Genomic DNA, 24,499 nt, shown 5'->3' on the forward strand with positions numbered 1-24,499 from the left:
ACAAATTGACGGTAATCACGCGCGTATCCGTACGTAGAATAACGAAAGTCGCGTGCTAAGCGCAACAGTTTAAAATACCCGGGCAAGATAAATCTGTCCAGGTGAAAGAGAGGCGAACGTGCACATTAAGTGGTTCATTTTCTCGATACATATTTATATCAACCCCCCCACCTTCTCGTCCTTTCGGATGAGTGCAAAATTACCATTCCGGCTGGTGTACCGTGGTACCGCGGTCCTAGCCTGAGGGGAGTGCCCCACATTCTGGAATAAAATTCTTATCTACATATAGGAAGCATTACAGCGGTCCACTTTGGCGAATGGAAACTGTATAACTTCTTCGCTCGCGGTGGCCAAAGTTGAAAGGTGTAATATAGAAAGGAAACTTTTGAATTACATATTTCAACCGACGTGGCTATTCGAACTTGTTAGACGGGATATTCGCTTAATTCAGTAGCCGAGTATCACGGGAGAGAGGGAGAGCGGTTCGTAATTTACATTCTAAAGTAAAAAAAAATATATTGTAAGACGAGTATAGCTGCGGCCCGGCTGTACTGCGCGGAGGAATATTGTACGCGAATCGTTTCTGTTTTCGAGGAGAGCAAGCGATAGCGGAGCCAAGAGGAGGCAGTCATTCTAAATCATTTGTAACGAATCGTGAGGAGCGCGAGTCGATAAACTCCCTCCTTCGAAAGTCTTAAATATATTCTGAACTAAATATCGAGAGTCGAGCCGTGGATTATAGACATTTACGATCCTCTTTGTCTCGAAGAGATATGTTTCAAATAAAATTCGTATGTTACCGCATTAAAGTAGATCTCCGATTTTTACGAATCTTTCGAACCCGCCTCATTCTCGTATTCTACGATCGAGGGAAGGCACCGGCGTTCGCGTGGCGTTTAGCCAACTTTCTCAACTCGGTAATCTTTACGAATAGACTCCGAATAAAATCCTTATCTTTTCGACAAAATAGGTGACGTCTATCGAGGAGACTCCACCGCCTATAATCGAGCTAGGTCCGGCGAATCAAACCCTGCCGCTGAAGAGCGTCGCTTCATTGCCGTGCCGTGCGGTCGGCACACCCACGCCGCGGGTTCACTGGCACAAAGAAGGCGTGCTCGTGCGACCGGGTGGTCGCATCACGATGGCCATGAACGGCACGCTGTTCATCGACGACCTGCACGCCAACGACTCCGGCCTCTACACCTGCATCGCCTCTTCGGAGTCCGGTAACACCTCCTGGTCGGCGTATCTTACCGTCAGCACCGGCGCCAGCTTCCACCGGACGCCCGACATATCGGCGCTACCGCAAAATCCTAGCAAGCCGCGGATAGTGAACGCTACCAGCAACTCCGTCACTTTGACGTGGAGCCCGGGCAACGAGGGCCAGAGCAAGATCGTTGGCTACAACATCGAGTACTACAGCAGCAATCTGAACACTGGCTGGGTGGTGGCGGCCACGGGTGTTCTCGACGACATCTACACGGTGGGTATCGAGAATCGACGATGACACTTGACCCCCTTTCCCCCAGGGCTTATATTCCTCGTCGAGTTTCAACAATCTTCTCGAGTAGGCATTTTCAGTTTCCCTTCCTTTGTGCATTGTTTTTCGAAAGTTTTAAAGCGCACACTGCTGCCGAGGACAGCTCGCGACATTACGGCGTTAGGTAACAGACCAATAAACTTAAGTCGCTTACTGCCGTTGAAAAATCTAATATGAAAGTTTCGCGTATGCTAGAGCGACGTAATAAGAAGACCGAGAAGCCTAATGCCACAAAGTAAGTGTCCACATAAGAGATACTTTAATATCTTTTATCAAGCGGATGCAATATGCCTCTCCCGTTGTTACGTAATATAGAATTTTAGCCAGTCTTTTAAAAAATTAATAAATTGATCTTTTGAGGAAGACAAACATCGCGATACGAAATAATAAAACGTTTAGTAGCGAATAAATGAGCAACCAGAAACATGCTTACATACGCGCGTTTATATGCACGTAAAATTTTTATTTTATTTTATTCAAACTAACGAATCTGGTTTTCCGCTTTATCCGTCAACAGGTGACAGATTTAAGGCCGGAGACCAATTACGTTTTCCTAGTGCGAGCGGAAAATAGCCAGGGGCTCTCGTTGCCTGGACCACTGTCGGACGTCGTACAAACTACTAACGTAAATCAGCATACGGTACCGCAAGTGGAACTGACTCGTGCCAGAGATCGGCTAAACAGCGAAATTTTACATCTCAAAGAGGTGCAACCGTTGACCAGTACTAGCGTGAAGATCATGTGGGACGTAAGTATCGAGTACAACATTATACGCGCCGTTCTGCTCATATCGATTTAGCATAACAACGTGTGGAAACACCGCGGCAGATGGCGAGCACGAAAACTTGTAAAAATACATTTTGTGGAAACAACGTACGTACGTTTATTTTTATAAAAGATATTTGTTTATTTCAAACGCGTTTGTTTTAACAGATTTTATTTAGGAAAACTGCATTAATGTTAAAAATAAAATTTCGAACTATCAACTTTTGTTTTATTTTTTTTTTTTTTTCCAAAAAACTAAATAAATAAAAATAAAATAAAATAAAAAAGAAGAAGAAAAATGCGAAGGATCTTTCGCGATATTTGAAATACTCGGAGGCGACAGATGGAATTGAAGAAGCATTAAAATAACAACAACGGATTAGAATAACATATTTGAATCTGAATTTCAGATTCTCGGCGCAGCAGATTTAGTGGAGGGCCTTTATATACGGTACCGTGAGGCTTCCGAGAAACCAGAATATCAGATGGTTACGGTGCTCAACGCCGGCGCTACCAGTTACGTTCTGACAAATTTAAAAAAGTACACGCGCTACGAGTTCTTCCTGGTTCCTTTCTACAAGATAATCGAAGGTCGACCGAGCAACGTCAAGTTAGTTACTACGTTGGAGGACGTGCCTTCGGGCGCTCCCGAGAACGTTCACGTGGGAATGATAAATATGACCTCGGCGTTCGTTCGGTGGTCACCGCCGCCGAAGAACACTCAGAACGGTCAATTGATCGGGTACAAGGTAAGGGTCGCCGTTAATCTTCTGCCTGGTATCTCATAAATACTTATCTACATCTTACTGTCAATTCATATTTTCTGATACAGATTCAGATCAAGAGCAACAGCAGCAACAAGATCCTGGGTCAAATGTCTCTGAACGCATCTACCACGTCAGTGATCATTAACAGCCTGAGCACCGGCAGCTTGTATACGGCTCGAGTCGCTGGACAAACTCGCGTCGGGCTAGGTCCCTTTTCTAGTCCGACTTTATTGAATATGGATCCGGGACAGTTAACGCAATTACCGCCGCGTACCGACTCCCACGGAAACGCGTCCGTCGTTAGAGAAACGTGGTTTCTTGTATTGATAATAACGATGATATTCACTGTTATCGCCGCGCTGCTAGCCGCTTTGTACGTGAGACGCAGGCAAGCGATGAGCAAGCAACTAGGTCACCTGAGTGTACCCGTGGGCACCGCAAACGATATCTGCCAATTGAATAAAGACACGCTCTGGTTGGAGCGAGGCTGGCGTCAAACTAATACCCTCCAAGCTGCCAACGACAAAGACTGCGAGACGAAATTACTCAACAATCAGCATATGCTTGCGGCTAACATAATGGGCATGGCCGGTTCCGAATATGCCGAAGTTAATCTAACGACGTTTTATAACACGCGCAAGCAAATGCAGGCGCCACCGCCAGAGCCGTACGCAACTACTACCCTGTGCGTGGGCAGCCGTAACTCAGACTCGATCGAAACCAGTTGCCAGAAATCAAACTCTAGTGACTCTTGTCTAAAACCGGATTACTCGAGTCTGGATTCAAATCAGGAGCCTAACAAGTCTACGAAGTCACCAAGTAGCGATAACATGAGCGGTGGCGATACTACTTACGCGGACGAAAATTTAGACATACAAAGGAGACAATACAGAATAGCAGGACCTACAAGCGACACATCGCAAACCAGTATGCCGATGCCGAACTGGTGCGATATGTTACCACCGCCGCCTGAGCATCCTCCTCCTCTTAGCACATCTATAGCGGGTGGTCGAATGCATCAGCAACATCATTCGCAACAACAGCAAGTGCCGTTCAGTCCGCATCTCGGGAAGAGAAGCGTTCAGAACGATCTGGATCACTGCGGTGGCTCAGGAGTCAGCTCATGCAATCAACAAAGTCCACCCACTCCGCCTATCAGAGTGACCAATAGCTTTAGTCCGTCGCCAACACCTTGGAACAGCGGCGGACAAAGTCAACATTCGGAACCTAGTGCTCTTCAAGTGTCGAGTAATCTGCAAGTTCCGCAAGGCAGATATACGACATTGCCACCGCAAACAAATCCACCACCCTTGCCCTCATTCCCGCAAGGTTTCAATCACTACGATTACAAGAACCAGGAGAACGAATACGAAAGCGGTTCCGTAATTTATGGCCACCACCAGAACGGTCTGCCAGACGATTACGCGCGCGATCCCGCCTTCACCCGTTCCAGTAATCAGCAGTCGCATCTAACACCGTCCGCTGTAAGCGAAGAATTATATCGCCACAGAGACGAAATGTTCCACAACGATAATCTTTATCAACCCGAGAATGACGAATGGGACAGAAAATCGTGCGACTCTAACACGCATTCGGACGCATGCTGTTCTTGCTCGGAATCGAGTTGCCTCTACGCCGACACCGTGCAGTACAATACCCCGCAGTATAGCACCGCATGCGGTCATAGTAGTAGTCGCGCGGGTTCCCGAAACAGAAATCACAGGAGTCCGCGAAGAAGAAACAGAACGTCTTCGCCTACGTATAGCAGTGACAGCAATTACTCCTGCATCCCCCAGAGGCAATGTGGAAGCACAAATTCACAGGAGAGACTAAGGCACAATCGTAGTAAAGGTAATCGACTCGGAAAAGAAAAGTAATTATTTTGGCCTTTTTTTTTTTTTTAATTAATTGTTATTTTATTCGAGCGTATTAAACGCATGATTTAACGTGTTTCTATTATTATCCCTTTCAGACAAGCTACCTAGCTTTCCAAGAACGGCCAACTACAGCCAGCATAATTCTTCGGCCTCTAATACGATGAGTAGTACGGGCAGTCAACGATACAATAAGTTAAATAGTATCTTTGCAAGTGGCAATAATCCGAACATTTCAACGGAGTCTAGTCGACTGGGTGACCACCGGGAAAACTAAATCCTACTTGGCTGTAATAAATACAGGACGTGCCTGAACAAACGGCCTTCGATCACAACGAACGATCACAGTTTCGACTACGGGAGGCCGTATCGCAATCAGCAATGTTGCGGACGTCAAGTACAGTTCGATCCAGCGTGTCGCATATTTAATAAAAGATACACCGTGTATCTTTCGCAAGGTTGCTATATTTCTATATATATCTGACGCAAGACGTTATCGCGTTTATTTAACGACCCGCACGCTGGAAGAATGTATCAATTAATATATATATTTTTTTTTTAATTATTATACGGGCTTATTAAGAGAGTGGATTTGGCGATAACGAGGCAGAGCGAATCTCGCGCTTTCTCCGTGTTACGTAATGTCGAAAATATTTGTTAAATATTTTCACGAGGTAATAGTATTCCATGACAAACGTTTACGTTTAGCTGATTACGTGACGATAGCTTAGCTCGTAGAGTATTCATGTGTTCGTACGAAGCGCAATAACGGCCTTTTATCACGGCAGAAGCATAATTTCGACACTCGAAATTCGAGGATTGAACTCTGCGAAACACTTTAATGCTATGCCGATAAACCTTGTTATGTACACGCAATATAGTCGATTGTTTTATACTTCGTATTCAGATAAGGGCTTTCAAAAAAGATAACGTCGCGAGAAAAGAAGAGGCGTCGCGTAGTATTATTTTTATTTGAAAACTGCTAAATAGACTGATTAATGTACCATCGGACTTTGCTTATATTTTCTTTGTTCTTTACTTTATATCGCACTGAGAGATAGACGTAATCCCAATTTTCGAAAGATATTACGAGAAGGAGGAAAAAAAAAAAATATTCTTCTCTCTTATATTTAATTATAATTTGCTATCGTAACATGTTCCTCGAGTAAATATTCAACGTCCAAACGACGATAATTAATATTCCAGTTAACTGCCTTTTAAATTTCGCTGCACTCTCGACTGCCATATATGTATATTGCCATTCCTACTGACGTACTGTTAGTTTTATTATAAGTTCTATCTTCAAATGTGATTATAAAAGTCACGTTTTTGCACGCGAGTGTCAGAGCTACAAAACTTCTCGCGCGACTACTCTGGGATGAACGTCCATGTGTATAAATGTCTTCTATGACATGGCACGTTTTTTTTTTTGACGTGACGATAGCACAAACGGAGAGAAGAATATATGATGCAACGGGTTGATCTGCCTGAGCGCAAAGTGAAGATTTGGGTCGCATGAAACATACGAGTCAAACAAGTGCAGTCAGATGTTTCTTAATGGATTGAAATTTTGTCTATGAAAAAGTTTAACAACTCGGAAGCAAAAAAATTTAATTCAATTCCACAAAGCAATAGAAGACAGAATAGATCTTCGTAATTATGTAAAGTATATCATCGTGTTCTTTTTTGAAATAAAAATTGTATTTTTTACGACGTGCAGCTAAATATATTATCGAAATTATTAACATGCGAACATTGTACTCTGAGAAAAGTAACAACTCTAATACTGTAGCAATAATGGCAGTATACGTTATGGTATACGTTATGGTATCGAGACAAGTTTGTTTGTAAAAATAAGACTTGAAGATTTTTAGACTAATTCAATATAAGATAGTTTCGCGTGTGTTAAAGTGATCTCATTTCGAAATTATTGTTTCGGAAACAAAACGAGCAGGCAATCGTTCACGACTGTTCTACACTTCTGTACGCGAGATTAACTTATCGATCGACCGTGTTCCGCTTGCTCTGTACTCGGAATAATCCTTTCTTTACGGAGGTTTTTTTACCGAAAGGTTTCACTTTCTGCGTACGAGGCAATTGTTTTCGATCGCGAGGCCCAAATGTAACATATTACGACTTGTAGGAACAACTCTTGTTTACGTTCCGTGTTAGATGGTAAACAAACTTGTTCGATACCGAATCTATGTACGATGATGAACACGAAATGTCGACGGACATTTTAGTGAATACGTACGGAGCGTCTGCAATGTAAACAACTAGAGACGGGCGATTACAATCGTATCTCTCAGCACGTAGCGAATAGACGAGCATAATCGTTGTAGCGAAAGGATTAACGTGTCGCATCCGAAGAAATTATTCGCGCTCGGCATCGCGACCGGCCTCATAAAGCGTGGCATTTATTTTCGACAGCCTGTACTGTATTCAGGCCACGACAAATGGAGCATATTATTTTGGATATAACGTTCCTAAATCCTAAGACAACTGAGGGCTAATCTCCACGAAGAAGGGCCATGTATAATTCTTCCAAAACGAACGCACGTAGTAGATACGTTTTTAACGAAATAAAGTAACAATAAAAACGCGTAATATATATATATAAATAAAAGTATACATATTATCATATCACGCAAAACGGTCCTTGTATATAAATTGTACAAAGTTACTTTAACGAGATTAGTCATTAGTTAATAATTTATACGCCGTACCGATTGAATTCGTATCGCGTAAACGACAGATTTCGTGTACTCTCTTTATTACGCACGACCTGATATGTAAAAGTGAGAATGTGCTCGCTAAAAATATGCGCTTCGAAACTATCTGCGATATTGCTAAAACAAAGTGCGTTATTTTCGAACGCGTACCTGATTCCGATTCAATCGGATATTACTGTCTTCGTCGCAATCCCATTGATTTGTATATCTAATTCTAGATGAATTGCATTAACATAGAAAAAATGAACCATATGCAAAATTTAAACTGCAGTTTCAAAACGGCAAAATTTACTACAGTAAGACTGAATCGTAAGACTTTTGCATTTTTCAAAGTTTTAAAAAAGATGTTTAAGCACGTATTCTTTTCTTTTTATCTCTTGACTTTCTTCACGATGGGACTTTAGATGAATAACACAACGAAGTACATTTGCATTCGTAACGATCGACTTATTGAAAGCGTCTCTTGCACGATGGACAAAGAAAAATTGCATACTATTAGGACCGTGAAATTTTATTGTCGTTCCCGTCTTTCTCTCTTTTGAAGCGCACATTTTTAACAGAATAAGGTACAGTGTCGTGTTCGCGGCATTTATGAATAGAGCGTCGCGTTTTACGGACGTTTCGAATTAGTGCTCTTCTCATACGGACATGGTAAAATTTCAGATTCGCTGAAGAACATCTAAGTCCGTTTAAAGGTGTGTATACGCTCGGGAAATATAATACCGAACGTGAACGTTCGCAAAGAAATAAATTACTAAAAAAAAAATAATCCGCCAATATCGCACATCGCCGACGAATATCGCGGTCGTTCGGTGTTCCTTTGCTAAGTGTATACGCATCTTATGGTGAACTCTCACGAATGATTGTTAATCAGTCCGATTTAGGTCGATGAAAATCTCTTTTCGTTCGATCCGTAACACGCGAAACTCGTTCAATGTATGTAAATACACAATCGATACATTTTGTACGCATTTTTAACAAAGGGACTCCGTTTCGATACGGCCCCTTTCAACCGCGATAACGCGCTACGCGGAGGTGAGGCACTCCGTCGCGGTACGATGACCCTTTTTTATTTCCCTCCCCGTAACGACGCCGTCGCGGGAAGCATAGGCGTGGCTTTCTTTTGTAATGCGCGGGTATGCGACTTAGTTATTAATTACGACTTTCGATTAAGTAAGCGGATTAGCGTTATTGTAAAAGCGCGCGCGTGTCGAGCATGCCGCTCGCTTAACGACGCCTAGTAAATCGCTCAAATTTGTTACACACACAATACAATTAGCTACACTCGATTCGAGACCGTTGCTGCCTGAATAGAAAAATCAACCCGCGCGATAAACGCCATCCGTTCAGATATTCGACGCGACAAATTACCACTGCCGTTTGTAAATTCCGTAAAAAAAATTTAAAAAAAAAACGAAAATAAATAAAAAGAAAACTGGGACACATAGGAATTGCAAGCTCGGGAAGAAATAGAAAAAAAAAGTAATTAATAGCAGAGTTATTGAATTAAATTTGTTAATTCAGAGAGTTGAACTTAAGGTCTACCTAGTGATACATAACTATATATATATACATATAATATATATGTATAGTTTCATAAAAGTCTCGGCGTATAAATTTATTCGCGCGTCGCGACACGCGCGAATAAATTCATATCCAGTAAGAAAAAAAAAAAAAGTCCATCCAAGCAGGCGAAGGAATAAGTAACGTGCAGGGAGAAGATATCATCTTGATATACTTTTAAATTTACAAGAAGAGAGAAGAGGAGAGGAAGGAAGAGAAAAACGAGCGACTCGTCGAGAAAAGTAGACGCGAGACTATTGGTAGAAGGAAAGCATCTCATTACACGTATAAATTAGATAGGATGCGTATTTTAAGTATCTCCGTCGTCACGTACGAGTGTATGCGACCGGTGCGTGCTCGCGCGACGACCCGGCGAGAGGGGTATCTAAGGAAGGAAGACGCAGAGTAGGCGCTTCTAAAGACCCTGCTCTGTGCCTTTTTCCTCACCTTCGTTCATCTAACGCCTTGTCGAAGGAAGGACGGGAGTCACTTTCAGAATTCTGACGAGATACAGGACGTCGACTGCCATATATTATCATATCGCCATCATGCTGTATCAGCTGACTGATAGGCACGGTGACCTCTTCCCGGTTCCTGTTCATTGTCAGAACCCTGAGGGTGCTCGCGTTCCGTTAGATAAACGAAGGTACATCTTTGGGAAATAACTGCGAGACCCTAGGCATCTAGATCGACGATCGTTGCATTGTTCAGCATCTGCGAACGGTGGATTTCGCAGCTTTCAGATTATGCGCGCGAGCTCGGACCTACGGAATGCCTATTACCGAGAGAATGGGTTATTACCTTGCACATACGGTTGCACATGCATCTCTTCGAAGGCTACAGAATCGTGACCCTTTCGGAAAGTACCGTGTCTCCTAAACGATCGTGATTCGGCCAACGGACACGCTGCCAAACCATCGTATCAATGCGCGAAGGAACGAAAAAAAGATAACGTATTATTTTTATAATTTGCCATCTTTGTATTATTGTTACGATGGTTGATGAGGACTTGTATAAAAAAGAAAAACACCCTAGCGTTTAACTTACACAAAAACCGCGTCACTCGCCTAAACGACATTTAACACGAACATACAATCGACATGATACATCCTCCTAAACACGTAACAAATTTGTCAAATAAGTTAGATGAACTCGTGAACACGGCCATCAGCCGTTACGCAGCACAATGTGGAAACGATTGTAACATTAGAAACAAAATTTTGCGATTGGTAAATCTATATCTAGTAGTGATGGAAAAAAAGTTTGCCGCTTTTACAAGAGAAACCGCTCTCCGGACGTCGAACTTGGCCCTGCCAAGACTGCCGAATGATGAAGGCCTAAAGCTGCGCCAATTAAACTGATCAATTAATTTATTTTTATCGAGAATCCATTTACAGAGTAAATTCCAGAACCTTGCGGAAAATATAAATTTCAAAAACCTATCGACGATGTGGGAGACAACTTTTTTTTTTTTTTTTAACAAACATTTCTAAGTCATAATTATGTTAAACGCAAAATTAAATAATCCTGTCTTAATTAAAATCGTCAAGAAATCTTTTAATAGCTTCGCTCGGTATTTCTCTCAAGAAGAAAGTTTGCTCTGCATTCAATTTAATCTTAATATCATTTTTTAATGTTGGGACAACGACTCTAACGTAATGTAGAAAAATTTAATGTATCAAAGTAGCACCGATCGATCGGTGTTGGTGCAAGCAACTGGCTCCGGATCGCGCTTGAAAAATTAAGTAGACCGTTAGAGAGCTAGAGCTACGTAAAAATAATTCATATCATTAAGAGCGTGAGATAGCGATTGCGAATTGAAGGTAACGAGGGAGAAAGAGAAGGGGATAGTCGTTTTTTTTACATTCGTCTCTCTCTTTCTCTGGACTGCGTTTCGTGGACCGGACACGTGCGATTGCACGTGCACGTGGGATCCGCGGTGACGCGTATTTAGCTCAAGCTTTCCTTTTTATATTCTGTAAATACAGCGAATATAAATAAAAATGGTGAACATTTTTATAGTTAATTTTATAATTTATTTACTACGGAAGAGGCACTGCTCGTCTCTCTTTGTCGACCGTCGTCGCACGAGTGAAACGATCAAGTTTTAAGAGTAAAATAGGAGCGTGCATACTACAGAACACACGTTACACACGTATACATACACATAGACACGCGCACGACTGTAGATAATTTGTAACAGTTGCTATTGTCAAGTACCACGTACACGTATAAAGCGACGTATGCTGATATATATCATTGCATATTATACTGATAACGATTAATAAAAGGTAATGTTGAAAATTGAAGGCCTCTCTGCGAGAAAGTGCAAATGCCAATGCTTTATTTCAGATTTAATTTATTCCATTAATTATTTCCTATCAATTTTTAAATAAGTTTAATACGGTTTATTTCATAAAAATAATATGTATTTATTTAACCAGTAAAATTGATGTTACTCTTACTTTATTAAACTTTAGAATTGTACATATTAAAGGAATGAATGCTAACATAATTGCTTAAAAAATGTGTTAGTTTTTTTTTTTTTTTTTTTTTACGAGGTTCTTAGAATTTATGAAAATTATATGTATCGTAGTTCAAGTATGTCTGTTCAGTTCCTTAAGTATTTTTTCTCTTAATTTTTGTAATTTATTTAATTAAGAATGTAAGATATTTTTTTTTTTTTTATTAATTTTTATAAAATAAAATTACCCACATCCACCCTTTTTACAGCAGCTCCGTTTTGGAGGACGATAGCTGCGACTACTATCGCCCATTAAAGGATTATATTCTACAAATAGAATTAATATTTATATGGATATGTAGTTTAAATTTATCGTATAATTATAAATATGATTTATAACGCGAATTTCTTACCCGTTTTTAAAGACTTTGATTTTGTACTTGTACTAGGAGTATCATCGTCAGTTGCATTACCGAGTCTTATACCTACATTTTTATTTTCCAACAGTTTCAAAACCTTTTGCCTCTTTTTCTCTTTCTCCTAAGCAAAGGAAATAAATTCCTCTAATTTATTTAAAAAAATATAGGCCATAATCTTAATACACTGAGTAACATATAGGAAATACTACCTCTTCCTCCCTGATTTGTGCTAATTCACGACTTTTATCATATGCATCTTGCATTTTCTGTCGTGCCAGTTCCACATTTTGCGACAACTGTGGTAATTCGTCGGTTTCTAAGCACACAATAGTATTGTAAATTATTTGTTGCCCATCAAGCAAAGATTGGGAGACAAATCATTTACTCACTCTTCCCTAGTGCAACATCTTCCTGATTCCTAGAGATTCTCCAACTTTTATATTTTTCTTGGATGTGTGGAAACGTATACAACGCAATGATACCTAACCCTACGATGTACCACCCTACAGAAGCAATTTGAGCCCAAACTGAAATGCAATGTTTAAATCAGAATGAACGAAGAGAAATTAATAGCACGAATGCCACAAATGTAAACAACGGAGCATACATGCATGCTCCAGCGATACCTACTCGTTTGGAAGTAGCCCGGATTATCGACGTGTTCCATATTTCTATAACCTTTTTCAAGACGACGTTTACAAAGACTTTAACTAACAAACCATCGATCGTTGACAGACAAATTTTTTAATGATTTAGTGACTCCTAAGCACAAAATGCAACAACGCATCGCATCATATGTCGAGACCTCTCCAATAACGTGCACTGTACATACATACTTGGTGACTTTCGAAATTGATTCGTCACCGTGTAAACCGAACATTATTTCCTAGCATCAGCTTTTCTAGAGAAAAACGAAGGAGCAGACTACCGACTATACCGACAACTTTAACGTGGGACTGTCCTGTTCACTACCGTTGCTAACAGCGGTTGGTATCAGCTAATCGTGTGCGATTCGCGAAATGTAATGCTGAAATTTTTTAATTAATTAAATTTTGCGACTCACCGATTTGTAGGGGTGGAGCAGAATTATGCGGCTACGTTGCACATGCGATGTCGTCACTTTGTGGCACACGTTCGATATCCTGTAACAAAAATAATTAAATAATTTATAGTTTTTCATATATAATTAATAAGTACCAAAGTACCACTCATAATAATGAACAAGTAAAAAGTTACGTACCCTGTTGCTGCTCCACCATTGCCAGATGCCCTTCCAAGGCCTCGTCCTCCTCTCAGATGGTTCTTTTGTTCCCTCAGAAGTTTCCTCTTCACGTTGCACTGGCACGACGACACTCGTAGACCACATATCGCACATACACGACGCTAATCTGTAACACACATATTCGATATTCTGATAATTATTGTATAAATTAATTTGGCAAATAATGAAACAAATAACGAATTATATTTACCTAAATCGTTGCTTCAACGACGCTCGATGCTTTTCCAAGGCCTCGTTCTCCTCTCAGATGGTCCTTTTTATTCCCTCACAAGTTTCCTCTTCACGTTGCACTTGCACGACGACACTCGTAGACCACATATCGCACATACACGACGCTCATCTGTAACACACATATTCGATATTCTGATAATTATTGTATAAATTAATTTGGCAAATAATGAAACAAATAACGAATTATATTTACCCGAATCGTTGCTTCAACGACGCTCGATGCCTCTTCGAGTCTTTACCTCCCTCCTCCGCTCAGATTTCGCCCAACAAGTTCATCCACGAACGCTGCCAAACACGCAAGTGCTAATTACTCGAGGACAATCACTCGAAGACGATCGCGTGATTTATCACGGCACTCCTGATAGCAACGACGAGCCCTACGTCGCGATAAAGGAGCGATCAGGTTCGCGACTCGGCACCGACGCGACGCGCTTAAAATGCGTTCAAACGAATTCAACGTACTGCAACGAGCGACGTGATTGGCCGATTCCGCCAACATGGCAGAGAGCGACAAAGTGCACTATCCCGCCCGTCGGTTGCCGCTCATCGCGACGATGAATATTGCTCGCAACTGTATTTCCTGCCCGGCTCGAACGGCAAATAATATATTTACGCTGTTCTTACGCGTGTATTACTGTACAAAGGGATACGTATGCTTGAATCGGAATTACAGACTCGTACCGCACAAGGTATATACTTCGAGCAACGTTCGACAAAATAATTATCGCTTTCCGCGACTGTTACTCCGACTGCAATGCGACCGAACAAATCAAGTGAGAAATGCGCGTTTACCAAGTCGCTCGCGTGCAAATATCGAATCTACACTACGCGGTATTGCGTGATTAATAAACGTCGGTGTAGAAAAGTCTAATCATACCCATATTTATCGGATTAAAGTCCGGTGCAATGCCGCGCGACGCGGTGATGATCCGTTCGTGTTCGGCGGGTCCGGCCACTGGTACAAGGACAGCGACGACAGCGACGACGGCGACGACGGCGACAACGGCGACGGCGGCGACGGCGGCTAGTTTATGTGATTTTAGCGTGGTGAGAGTCGAGTCTCACACGAAGTGCGTAGTACACATACACGTGCCATGGAGCGTCGGCCACCAAGGAGAGGAATAGAGGACAGAAAGAACGTGCTTCTCTATTGCTATCCCCTCCCGGCCACGGCAGCTAAGAGAGGGGATGAGCGGAGAGGTCACGTGATCGCGACTAGCTGCTGTTGCCGGCGAATGCCAAATCGGTCATGCCTTTCAGTGTATGTGCTAGAGACGTTCGTAATTAGGCGATGATCAAATATCAATTAAAACAGGTTGATGCTGAGTGTCGTCACATCCTTACCCTTGTAAAGCCGAGTTTCAATCGGCGACGAAAAGAAAATAAATAATTATGTTGTTCAAGAACATGGGCAAGAAATAAAATTCTGCAAGTTATACACGTTTAGAATTAATGTATGAGTGAGCAATTCTAGTGATTGTTTACTCGATAAATAATGCCCCCAGTCACCCCAGTAGAGATAAATGATATTTTACGTACAGAAGAAGAAAGATTATGATATTAAATAGTACGTTTTACACTTACGTCTTGAAATTAGGTTAGTAAGAATTGTAGATTCACGAACATTGCACGTTTGATATACATAAGATAAGTAATTGAGCTCATTAAATTTTATCTAGATTTTTATAGAAACTGAGGCAGCATACGTATTCAAATGTAATCAATGTAACGTTACTTCGGTATTCAGCTTATTTACACTGTAAGTACCATAGGAAAATTTTGTGATGGCCTTGATATCCTTTGAACAATCTTAAAATATTTTTCGACATAAAAATATTAATGCATAATAAAATAATATAAAATACATAATAATTATTATGTATTTTTTACATAATAAATAAAATTAAAATAATATTGTTTCAGAAATATCGTTTTGTTCATCATAACTATTTTATTCCATCATAGTTGTTGAATTCAAGATTTAAATTTCTAAGTTTGGACACAGGATTTAAATTACAAAATGTCTGTCAAAACATATAACAAAGTTACACACTGCATCTTTGATATGGATGGTTTGCTGCTAGGTAAAGTATTAAACCAGAGAAAATATATCTTTCTAACTAATGGGTTTACAAGTATAATCTTTTTTTTTTTCTTTTACTTCAGATACTGAACAACTATATTCTGAAGCCTTTAATCGAATCGCCAATCGTTATGGCAAAGAAGTTACATGGGAGCTCAAAGCACAAACAATGGGTTTTAAAACTGTAGATGTTATTGCATTTATGATTAAAACGTTAGAATTACCAATAACAGTAGATGAATTCCAAAAAGAGGTTGTTGGAAACTATCGAGAATTATTTCCACGTGCTAATCCCATGCCAGGTAATGCTTTACATTGATATGTAAGTTACCACAATTTTCCGATTATGTTACTGATAAAATATATATGATTTGTTTTGCACTGTATAACAGGTGTTGTTCGGTTACTGACGCATTTGAAAAAAAATAACATCCCGATTGCATTAGCCACTGGCTCAGATAAACTGAACTATGATTTAAAAACCACACGTTGGCATGATCTCTTTGAAATTTTTAATCACAAAGTTCTTGGTGGCTCTGATTCCGAAGTTAAGCGCTGTAAACCAAATCCAGATATATTTTTCATAGCTGCCAGGCGTTTCTCTGATAATCCAGATCCTTCAAAGGTAACTATGACGGAGTGAAGTAGTTATGATAAACGAAACGATATTTCTTAAACAATATTATTTTAATTTTTAATTTATTTTTTACTTGTTGATTGAAAGTGTTATGTGATATAAAAATCCTTGGAAAATGACTATTACAGATATTGTAAAATATAGTAAAAATTAAAAATAGTAAAAAGCATATTTATTATCAATATTAAAATATTTCTAATTTATTCTTTATTACAGTACACTTATTTTTTAATAATAAATTAAGAATAACGGTAATTTATCTATTTTAATATAACTAATAGGATATTATTTTGATTAAACATTTAAATTTTATATTTAAGAATCAAAACTGATTAAAATCTAAGAGTTAAATATCTGTAGTATTCAAGATCTAATTTCTTTTTAGTGTTTGGTTTTCGAGGATGCACCGAATGGCGTGCAAGCGGCAATTAAAGCTGGCATGCAGGTTGTCATGGTGCCAGATCCGAATCTTCCCAAAGAATATACGAAAGAAGCAACTCTAGTCTTAAACAATCTCGAAGAATTTCAACCTGAGATGTTTGGCCTGCCGATGTACGAAAAAAATAATGAGTCTTCCATTTAATTCGTATCTTATCAACATGTTTTTCCTTAAATTTCCTTATCCGTATTATCGAATAAATCTCCCATTTCACGATTCTTTCTGCCGTAAAACTCTCATTAACTTTCGATCCTACATGCAAGCATGATTGCGCGAAGACGGTGATTAAGCAAACAGCAGACAGTTCTCCTCTTGCATTTTTAATTTTGTCCGACGTTGAATCCTAGCACGAGGATATTTCAAGATGTGCTCCTCTTTGCTGGAACGATTGAAACTTGTCTGGCCGGTTATCGGGACAATTTATATTGACCTAGTTTTACGGTGAAATTTAAGCTTGACTCGTTTGCCCGCATTTTGTAATTGATTAAAACTTGCCACGGAAATAAGACAGGATTCTTTAAAAATCCTGCTACGCATCTCAAATAGCTTTATTCGTTAAATACTGCAAGGATAAAACATTATATCATATAACAAGAAATAAAACAAGTTAACTGATAAATATAATAAATGCGTTTATAGTATCGCAGAAATTATTATTCTTGTGTATGTATAATTACCATCACAGCTTTAACTGGCCAATATTATTTTCCTCTTCATACGTTGTAGTTGAAGTATTATTATTTGGAGATTCAGTAAAATTCGGTTCAAAATCTACTTGATCGTATATTTCCGGCCCATTTACATCCGGCATGATCACTGCCATTTCTCCCATTTGGGGAATAGTATTTTCATTTTCAGGTTTTATCCAAGAGATTCCATCTTCGCCAATCTTTATGCAATCAAAATGTAAAACCAAAATCGGCCACGATATCACAATTGTCTCAAGATCAACGCAAGCGTGCAGATTTCTACCCGACATATAAACGTCGTAGAAACGCACGCAGAAAGATATGGGAGGATAGAAAGGCACACAGAACGGTGGTGGATTTTTAGCTGCAAATTAATTTTTACATTATATAATAAATGTACAAATACACGCAAATAGACTTATATTTAATTCAAATTCCATTAAAATAATTAATTTGTCGTAATTGATTCTTTAATATTCTTGCAAAGCAAGAAAAAATCGAATCTAACATTATTTTTCTAAAGAAAAAAATTATTTCCAAATAAAAAATATTGAAGAGTTATTTAGTTAAGGAAATTACTCACCAGACAGAGAATTTGTAACAAGTTCTTTTTCGTTCACTATAAATTTGAATGTGATGGAAGTATCTTGGGGATAATAAGTAAAATTAGTGCAGACTTGATGATCAATGTTGAATTTAGTTATGTTAACGCCGTTGCAACAACCACAAGTGAAATTTTGGCAGGTGCACTTTACACCACGGAAACCAATTCCAGGAAAAGGACCACGACCAACATTTTCTAATACGCCTTTTAATGGCATGCGCGTATTCGCATTGTAAAATACCGAAAAGAATTTAGTTACATCTGAAAATATAAAAAATATTAATAATTTTCTGTTATAATCTATTATAATAAACAGTTTTACATTAAAAAGAAAAAAAACCATCTATACAAGAGCTGTTTGATTAATAAATGACACTGTTATTTAATTGTCCTGCAAATTGTAATTTTGTATTGTTGAATTTTAAAATATTAATTACATGGAATTGTTTTAATATTCTCACCAATATTATTAATGCTGTAATCGTTGATATGTGTATTCGCAAAGATGCTTTGGATTCCTACGGTGAGAAAAGATACGAAAAGCCATTTAGATAACATGATCACACCGCTATACAACCTACACTCGCCGACGCTAGTGGAAGACTGAAATTGGGCACACGGACCAAGACTCGAAGACGTCAGGTTCATTAATTATACATCAACTTTCCATAGAAGGTAAAATAAGAATGCTTGATTAAAAAAACTCTCTCCATTAAGTGATACTTCGCGACTAAAAAACATGAAAGACAAAGGTATAAACATTCTTTTACATTTTCGTATACATATTTTTTTGTTTTAACTTTCATTTTTATGTATTTTTTTTTTTTTAATTATATTATATTATTAATATTTTAATATGTTATATTGTATTATATTATCTTATTATTTTTTTCTTTTATTTTTTCCTCCTATTATTTAAGATAATACAAGACAAGAATTTTTTTGTCTTAATGTATTCCTTCACCTGAGTCAATTATCAAAATCTGCACTTATTTATTCAGTAGTATAAAATTCTAATTTTTAGTTGACTTACATCTTAAAGAATATTTAACATCTTAAATTTTTCTTGTTGTGCAACTCAAGTAATTATTTATAATTAAGACTATATTACATCTAACTATACAAAATTCTATAATAATCACTTGTTATCGTTTTCTCTCAAACTTCCATTTATAAATAGGAGCTGCAGTCTTTGAGCCAGATTTTACTAGTATTGGTTTTTTTATTTTCTTGTTTTTCAAAGCTCTGCCCACTTCTAGTTTCTGTTCTACAACTGTCAATTCACGTTCTCTGTCAACTCTCTTCTCTAGTTCTTTATAAGTCATGTGCTTTTTTTGTTCAAGCTTAATAAGTGTTTTGTTATCAAGTTCTGGCAGCTTCATGGTTTTAATTACACTCAGTGTTGGCCGATTGGTACGCCTAGACAGAAGTGCTGGATGTGTGTTTAATTTCTTGGCAAGATCAAAGTTTTTCATCTCTGTATCATCTAGAAATAAGATATGCTGATTTTGTGTTTCATTGGCTGCATCAATCATATGCAACTGGCTTTGTAGTTTGTCTATTTTCTTTGCCTCAATATTTCTTTTGTAAGATACATATTTAAGGTCCTGTGTCTCCATCAATTTGATTTGTTCAGGTGTATGTTGGTCCTCTTTATCTTTCTCTCGATGAACACCATTTATCATTTTTGAATTGATCATATGAAAGTGAAACTCATCCGGATTCTTATTCAGCGCACGCTTCCTCAAAAGTTTGATTGTTGCCTTTTTTTCCTGAAAGTCTCTGGCTCTAGCAATGAAGTCTTTTTTCTTTTCCAGCAGCCCTAGGTGTTTGCGGATCTCTGGCTGATGACGTTCACGATGAGTCTTTTGGCTTGCTTTCGCGGCTTTCTTCCACGATGACATTTTGATTTATTTTGTCTTTCTAAAACAACACGTAGAAATTTATTTAAACCAATTTATAAGACGCATGTTGCCATAGAAAAGTTATAAATTATTGTTATATACTCGAGCACGTGAAAAGCTCGATACGGACGTAACCTTAAAAAATCATTTCGCAGCTTGAAAGAAATAAAAAGACACAGAATTAAAACTAGAAATCGTGCGAAAGAGAAATAGAGAACTTTTCAATTACCTTAGATTCGGGAGCTGTAAATCGAGATCTGTATAAACAGAAAGAATGTCTTTAAAAAACGGAGTAATGTTCGGAAGAGCATTCAATATTATGCGAAAGAATTCAGCCAATAAAAGCGCGGAACTAAATTTGACATGTATGCAACGACTCGAGGAATAAAATTTCTTAAAATCAATCATAATATTAAATCAGAAGGTTGAAAATTAACGTTAATAATAGGAAAATACAAAAAAATTAATATATAATAACGCGATAAACAAGCGTAAAATATATCGCGACTGTTACCAATCCATAGAAACACAGCATTAATTCCAATATTTATGCAACGATTTTAAAAATAAAATTTTATAAAATAAATTATTATATTTAATCAAAAAGCTTTAATAAATTAATTAAAAAAAAAGTGTATCAAAATTAATAAATAACGCTAAAAAAAAAAGTTAAATACCTCGCGTTCTAAAGAAGATAGAGGCTTGTGCATGAACGGGTTTGACGTGTAAATGTGTGTAAGTGTAAATGAGACGTCGCATCAGTAGGTTAGGTCGAAAGTCATCGTGCGGCCGCGTTCGAGTGGCAGGCTCTCTTTTCTCTCTTTCTTTCTCTTCCTCACTCGCGTTTAAACGCCGCGAGAAACATGCTTGATCTTTTTACGATATTCAGCAAGGGCGGGATAGTGCTCTGGTGTTTTCAGAGCACGTCACAGATTTTTGCGCCTAGCGTGAATGCATTGATAAGGAGCGTTATATTGCAGGTGAGTCGCGTGAACGTGACAGCCCGAGACCTTTGACCCCAAATTATCCGATCATCTCCTTGTTACATTTTCCCCTCTTTAAACTCACGTTCTGATCCACTCGATCCAACTCCCTCGACAGTGGTCCTATTTATTTATTTTTTTTTAATACCGTACTTCACGTGCCTGGCAGCCCGACCGCGTGTCTTTAAATTTTTATTCCTTTTAAATCGATATCTGCTATTTTTACGAATGATATTATAATATGAAAAAGAGTAAAATAAAGCATTAAAAGATATATATTATTTTTTTTTAATGAACTAATTGTGGTAAGAGTGAGATTATTAAGTTAAATGTACCATATGGTTGCAAGCTGTTAAAACAAATTGTCTTGTGAAAGGTTCTGTGCTTGTGTAAAATTAAATTCAATTAATGTAATTATAAAAAGTGAGTTTCTTGTATTTTATTTTGCCTTAAAAAATATATTTGTATAGTAAATTTTACTAGTTATTTTTATTATAATATTTTTGAATATTATAATAATATTTTTATATTATATATTATAGAATATTATAGTAATATTTTTGAAAAATGTTAAATATGTATTAGTGTGTTTAAAATTTCTTCTTTCTTATTTTTCTTTTTTTTTTTTTTTTTTTTTAAGGAACGTACAGGGAATCACAGCTTTGAGCATGACTCTTTGCGGCTGCAGTATAAACTCGACAATGAATTTGAGCTGGTATTTGTGGTGGCTTATCAGAAGATATTGCAGTTATCTTACGTGGATAAATTTTTAAATGATATTCACTTAGAATTTAGAGATCGTTTCAAAAATGATCTTGAGAACTCTAGCTGGTTTACCAATTTCGACTTTGAAAGTTCTTACGGTATGGTCCTTGAACGAGCAGAACACTGGTCACGTTCACAAGCTAAGATACCCAAGCAAATGCGCACTTTTGACGAGAGTCAAAAATCCAAAAAGACTGTCGCTAGTATGATCGAGAGAAAGGATGATAGAGACGATAAAAAATCAGGTATAATAATAAAAATACTATTAATTAATTTTGAGAAAAATAAGCTTTATTTTTACAATCTGTACAATTAAAAAAAAAATAAAGAAAGCTTTGCTTCTAGGTAAAAAGAAAAAGGCGAATAACTGCAATGGGGATTATCATAGTAAGTAGCATTTATTAAATTTTTACTTACTGATATGATATGTATATATTACACTTAAATATACTGTATGAATAAAATAATAAAATTAATAAATGTAATTTACAATTAAAAAAATTATATAAAATTGTTTTAAAACTAAATAAATACTTAGTATTTATTTAAATATTCTTTAATGTTGTAGCAAAAATTCAGGATATTCCAAAACAAGAGTCGCCGAAACAGCATGTGGAGCATAACGGTGAACTTGATGAAGAAACATTAATTACCAATCGTATGAAGCTCGCTCAAAAAATGGCTGGGCAAAAAAAGAAAGCTGATAAGCAGTAAGTACAAGTTTTCTTCGTCTATTAAAGAAAATAATTTTCTGGATTAACTAAAGAAATTATCGTATTAGGAAAAGTCCTAAGCCTGAAAAAGCTGGGAAGAAACCACGCATCTGGGAATTAGGTGGCACAACCAAGGATCTTGCCTCACTCGAGCGAACTAAAGACAAACCCGAAGAAAATGATGATTATGTAGCAGCCAATACATCTGTAATTTTTTTTTTTCTGTCGTATTTTTTCAATTTTATATTTGTTAAAAAATATATATTTTATTTTAAATTTTGCTTAATTAATTATTTATATTTTTATTGTTTTTTAGTTAGTTGGGCAGATGAAAGGTAGTATACGCGATCTTGAGGTGGACAGCGAATCTGAAGATAGTTCTGAAGAAGAGATAGAACAATCTAAGCAACAAGTGCAGAAAAAAACGAGTATGTTCTCTATGTTCAAGAGTCTGGTCGGCAGCAAATCTTTAAAGCAAGAAGACATGTTACCAGTTTTGGAAAAACTGAAGGATCATTTAATTACTAAGAATGTCGCCGCAGACATCGCGCAAAAGTTATGCGATTCTGTCGACACGAAGCTGGAGGGAAAAATACTCGGCACTTTCGACAGTGTAGCAAACACTGTGAAAACTACCCTGACAGATGCCTTAGTACAAATACTGTCGCCGAAAAGAAGAATCGATATTTTGAGAGACGCTTTAGAAGCGAAGAAAGGTAACAGACCGTATGTGATGACTTTTTGTGGCGTCAATGGAGTTGGCAAATCAACGAATTTGGCCAAAATCTGTTTCTGGTTAATAGAAAATAATTTTCGTGTGTTGATAGCTGCATGTGATACGTTCAGGTAAATATTACTACCGCGTCTCTTGATAAAATTTATAAAATATGCTTATCATTAATCTGTTAGTACTTTGAGTATTTTTATTTTATTTAATATTTAACGTGTAACGATAATTTTATTATTTAGAGCTGGAGCAGTTGAACAATTGAGAACACATATGCGACATCTAAACGCTTTACATCCACCAGAAAAACATGGAAATCAAACGATGGTGCAACTATATGAGAAGGGTTATGGCAAGGATGCCGCGGGTATAGCTATGGAAGCAATACGTTTTGCAAAAGACTCCAGATTCGATGTTGTCCTCGTCGACACTGCTGGTAGAATGCAAGATAACGAGCCGTTGATGCGAGCTTTAGCAAAATTGATTAAAGTGAACGAGCCAGACTTAGTGTTATTCGTGGGAGAAGCTCTTGTTGGTAATGAGGCTGTAGATCAGCTAGTTAAATTTAATCAAGCTTTAGCTGATTACAGCCAATCTGCAAATCCTCATATTATCGATGGTATTGTGTTAACAAAATTCGATACTATCGATGATAAGGTGAGTGTTTTGTGTATAATTTTTATCGCGTACTGTTTATCGAAGTAAGATTTACAATTTTTCTAATAAATATTATTTACAGGTTGGCGCAGCTATCACAATGACATACATTACTGGTCAACCTATTGTTTTTGTTGGAACCGGCCAAACTTACACGGATCTAAAATCATTGAATGCCAAAGCAGTGGTACATGCTTTGATGAAATAAAAAGATGTTAACAAGCAATAATACATCTCTACAGACGTTTTATCCATTATATGTAGACTTAATTCAAGCTATGTTACACATTGATATTACAGTCGAGCTTTTGTATGTTTGGGATTGAATTAGATTGTCTAGCCAAATTCTCGAAATAATATTAAAGAGAAAATAAAAAATAGGTAAACTAATTCGAGCCTGATAAATGGATATATGAAAACTCGACTGTATAAAATTTGAAGAGGAATCGCGCTGTTGTTATATACATAAAAACTGATATTGGAAAGAGGAAGAAAAAGGAACTGATTGCGCTCGTAATTGGTAATGTATTAAGTTACTATAAAATAATTGTATTTGTCAAATAAAATTGGGTATTTCACTGTTCAAAATAGGTATCTATTTCAGTAAAATTTTATTGTTTTTGCTTTTTAATCTAAAAAAAGATAATGGAAAATTTATGTA

At 37.6% G+C, this 24,499-nt stretch overlaps 6 protein-coding genes across 16 annotated transcripts in view; 3 read left to right on the top strand and 3 right to left on the bottom strand.

The window, feature by feature from the left end:
• Positions 1 to 11,545, top strand: part of LOC139102638 (roundabout homolog 2) — a 91,832-nt gene extending 80,287 nt beyond the window's left edge. The window contains exons 7-11 of the mRNA XM_070656703.1: positions 971 to 1,483; positions 2,058 to 2,288; positions 2,716 to 3,054; positions 3,138 to 4,923; positions 5,045 to 11,545. Coding sequence (XP_070512804.1) covers positions 971 to 1,483; positions 2,058 to 2,288; positions 2,716 to 3,054; positions 3,138 to 4,923; positions 5,045 to 5,223 — 3,048 coding nt within the window. The 3' untranslated portion in view covers positions 5,224 to 11,545. The remainder of the gene's footprint in view (positions 1 to 970; positions 1,484 to 2,057; positions 2,289 to 2,715; positions 3,055 to 3,137; positions 4,924 to 5,044) is intronic.
• The window catches only part of LOC139102640 (uncharacterized), a 132,826-nt gene extending 118,679 nt beyond the window's left edge, over positions 1 to 14,147 (bottom strand). For all 3 annotated transcript variants that reach the window (XM_070656709.1, XM_070656708.1, XM_070656707.1), the window contains exons 1-4: positions 13,831 to 14,147; positions 13,597 to 13,746; positions 13,365 to 13,512; positions 13,188 to 13,266 (exon numbers count right to left, since the gene is read on the bottom strand). The gene's annotated coding sequence lies outside the window, so the exon portion shown is untranslated. The remainder of the gene's footprint in view (positions 1 to 13,187; positions 13,267 to 13,364; positions 13,513 to 13,596; positions 13,747 to 13,830) is intronic.
• Positions 11,801 to 13,046, bottom strand: LOC139102644 (uncharacterized). The gene is made up of 5 exons (XM_070656714.1): positions 12,755 to 13,046; positions 12,514 to 12,651; positions 12,334 to 12,440; positions 12,119 to 12,245; positions 11,801 to 12,032 (listed from the first exon to the last, which is right to left on the bottom strand). Exons 1-5 carry the CDS (start codon positions 12,789 to 12,791, stop codon positions 11,950 to 11,952), a joined length of 492 nt encoding a protein of 163 aa, XP_070512815.1. The 5' UTR covers positions 12,792 to 13,046; the 3' UTR covers positions 11,801 to 11,949.
• A 687-nt stretch (positions 14,148 to 14,834) lies between the features above and the next one.
• Positions 14,835 to 17,014, top strand: LOC139103015 (pseudouridine-5'-phosphatase-like). Of its 2 annotated transcripts, none has more exons than XM_070657327.1 (6): positions 14,835 to 15,234; positions 15,317 to 15,396; positions 15,561 to 15,721; positions 15,804 to 16,022; positions 16,113 to 16,345; positions 16,743 to 17,014. In XM_070657327.1, exons 3-6 carry the CDS (start codon positions 15,658 to 15,660, stop codon positions 16,938 to 16,940), a joined length of 714 nt encoding a protein of 237 aa, XP_070513428.1. In that variant the 5' UTR covers positions 14,835 to 15,234; positions 15,317 to 15,396; positions 15,561 to 15,657; the 3' UTR covers positions 16,941 to 17,014. The 2 variants fall into 2 exon arrangements, with proteins under 2 accessions (XP_070513428.1, XP_070513429.1); XM_070657328.1 differs by having other exon boundaries at positions 15,327 to 15,396.
• Positions 17,015 to 17,112: 98 nt separating this feature from the next.
• Positions 17,113 to 20,810, bottom strand: LOC139103014 (probable U3 small nucleolar RNA-associated protein 11). 8 transcript variants are annotated; one of them, XM_070657325.1, is made up of 4 exons: positions 18,551 to 19,235; positions 18,069 to 18,350; positions 17,474 to 17,849; positions 17,113 to 17,358 (listed from the first exon to the last, which is right to left on the bottom strand). In XM_070657325.1, the coding sequence occupies exons 1-3, from the start codon at positions 18,735 to 18,737 to the stop codon at positions 17,476 to 17,478; spliced, it is 843 nt and encodes a 280-aa protein (XP_070513426.1). In that variant the 5' UTR covers positions 18,738 to 19,235; the 3' UTR covers positions 17,113 to 17,358; positions 17,474 to 17,475. The 8 variants fall into 8 exon arrangements, 2 of the variants coding, with proteins under 2 accessions (XP_070513426.1, XP_070513427.1); XR_011545814.1 differs by lacking the exons at positions 17,113 to 17,358; positions 17,474 to 17,849 and adding exons at positions 20,223 to 20,250; positions 20,671 to 20,810 and having other exon boundaries at positions 18,258 to 18,350; positions 18,551 to 20,012; XR_011545816.1 differs by lacking the exons at positions 17,113 to 17,358; positions 17,474 to 17,849 and adding an exon at positions 20,223 to 20,446 and having other exon boundaries at positions 18,258 to 18,350; positions 18,551 to 18,819; positions 19,232 to 20,012.
• Positions 20,811 to 20,837: 27 nt separating this feature from the next.
• On the top strand, positions 20,838 to 24,426 carry Srpralpha (signal recognition particle receptor alpha). Its single transcript, XM_070657319.1, has 8 exons — positions 20,838 to 20,973; positions 21,617 to 21,986; positions 22,087 to 22,128; positions 22,310 to 22,451; positions 22,523 to 22,661; positions 22,771 to 23,300; positions 23,424 to 23,838; positions 23,921 to 24,426. Exons 1-8 carry the CDS (start codon positions 20,857 to 20,859, stop codon positions 24,044 to 24,046), a joined length of 1,881 nt encoding a protein of 626 aa, XP_070513420.1. The 5' UTR covers positions 20,838 to 20,856; the 3' UTR covers positions 24,047 to 24,426.
• Positions 24,427 to 24,499: the final 73 nt, after the last annotated feature.

Source organism: Cardiocondyla obscurior, linkage group LG05 (assembly GCF_019399895.1).
Source record: "Cardiocondyla obscurior isolate alpha-2009 linkage group LG05, Cobs3.1, whole genome shotgun sequence".
NCBI classification, from domain to species: domain Eukaryota; kingdom Metazoa; phylum Arthropoda; class Insecta; order Hymenoptera; family Formicidae; genus Cardiocondyla; species Cardiocondyla obscurior.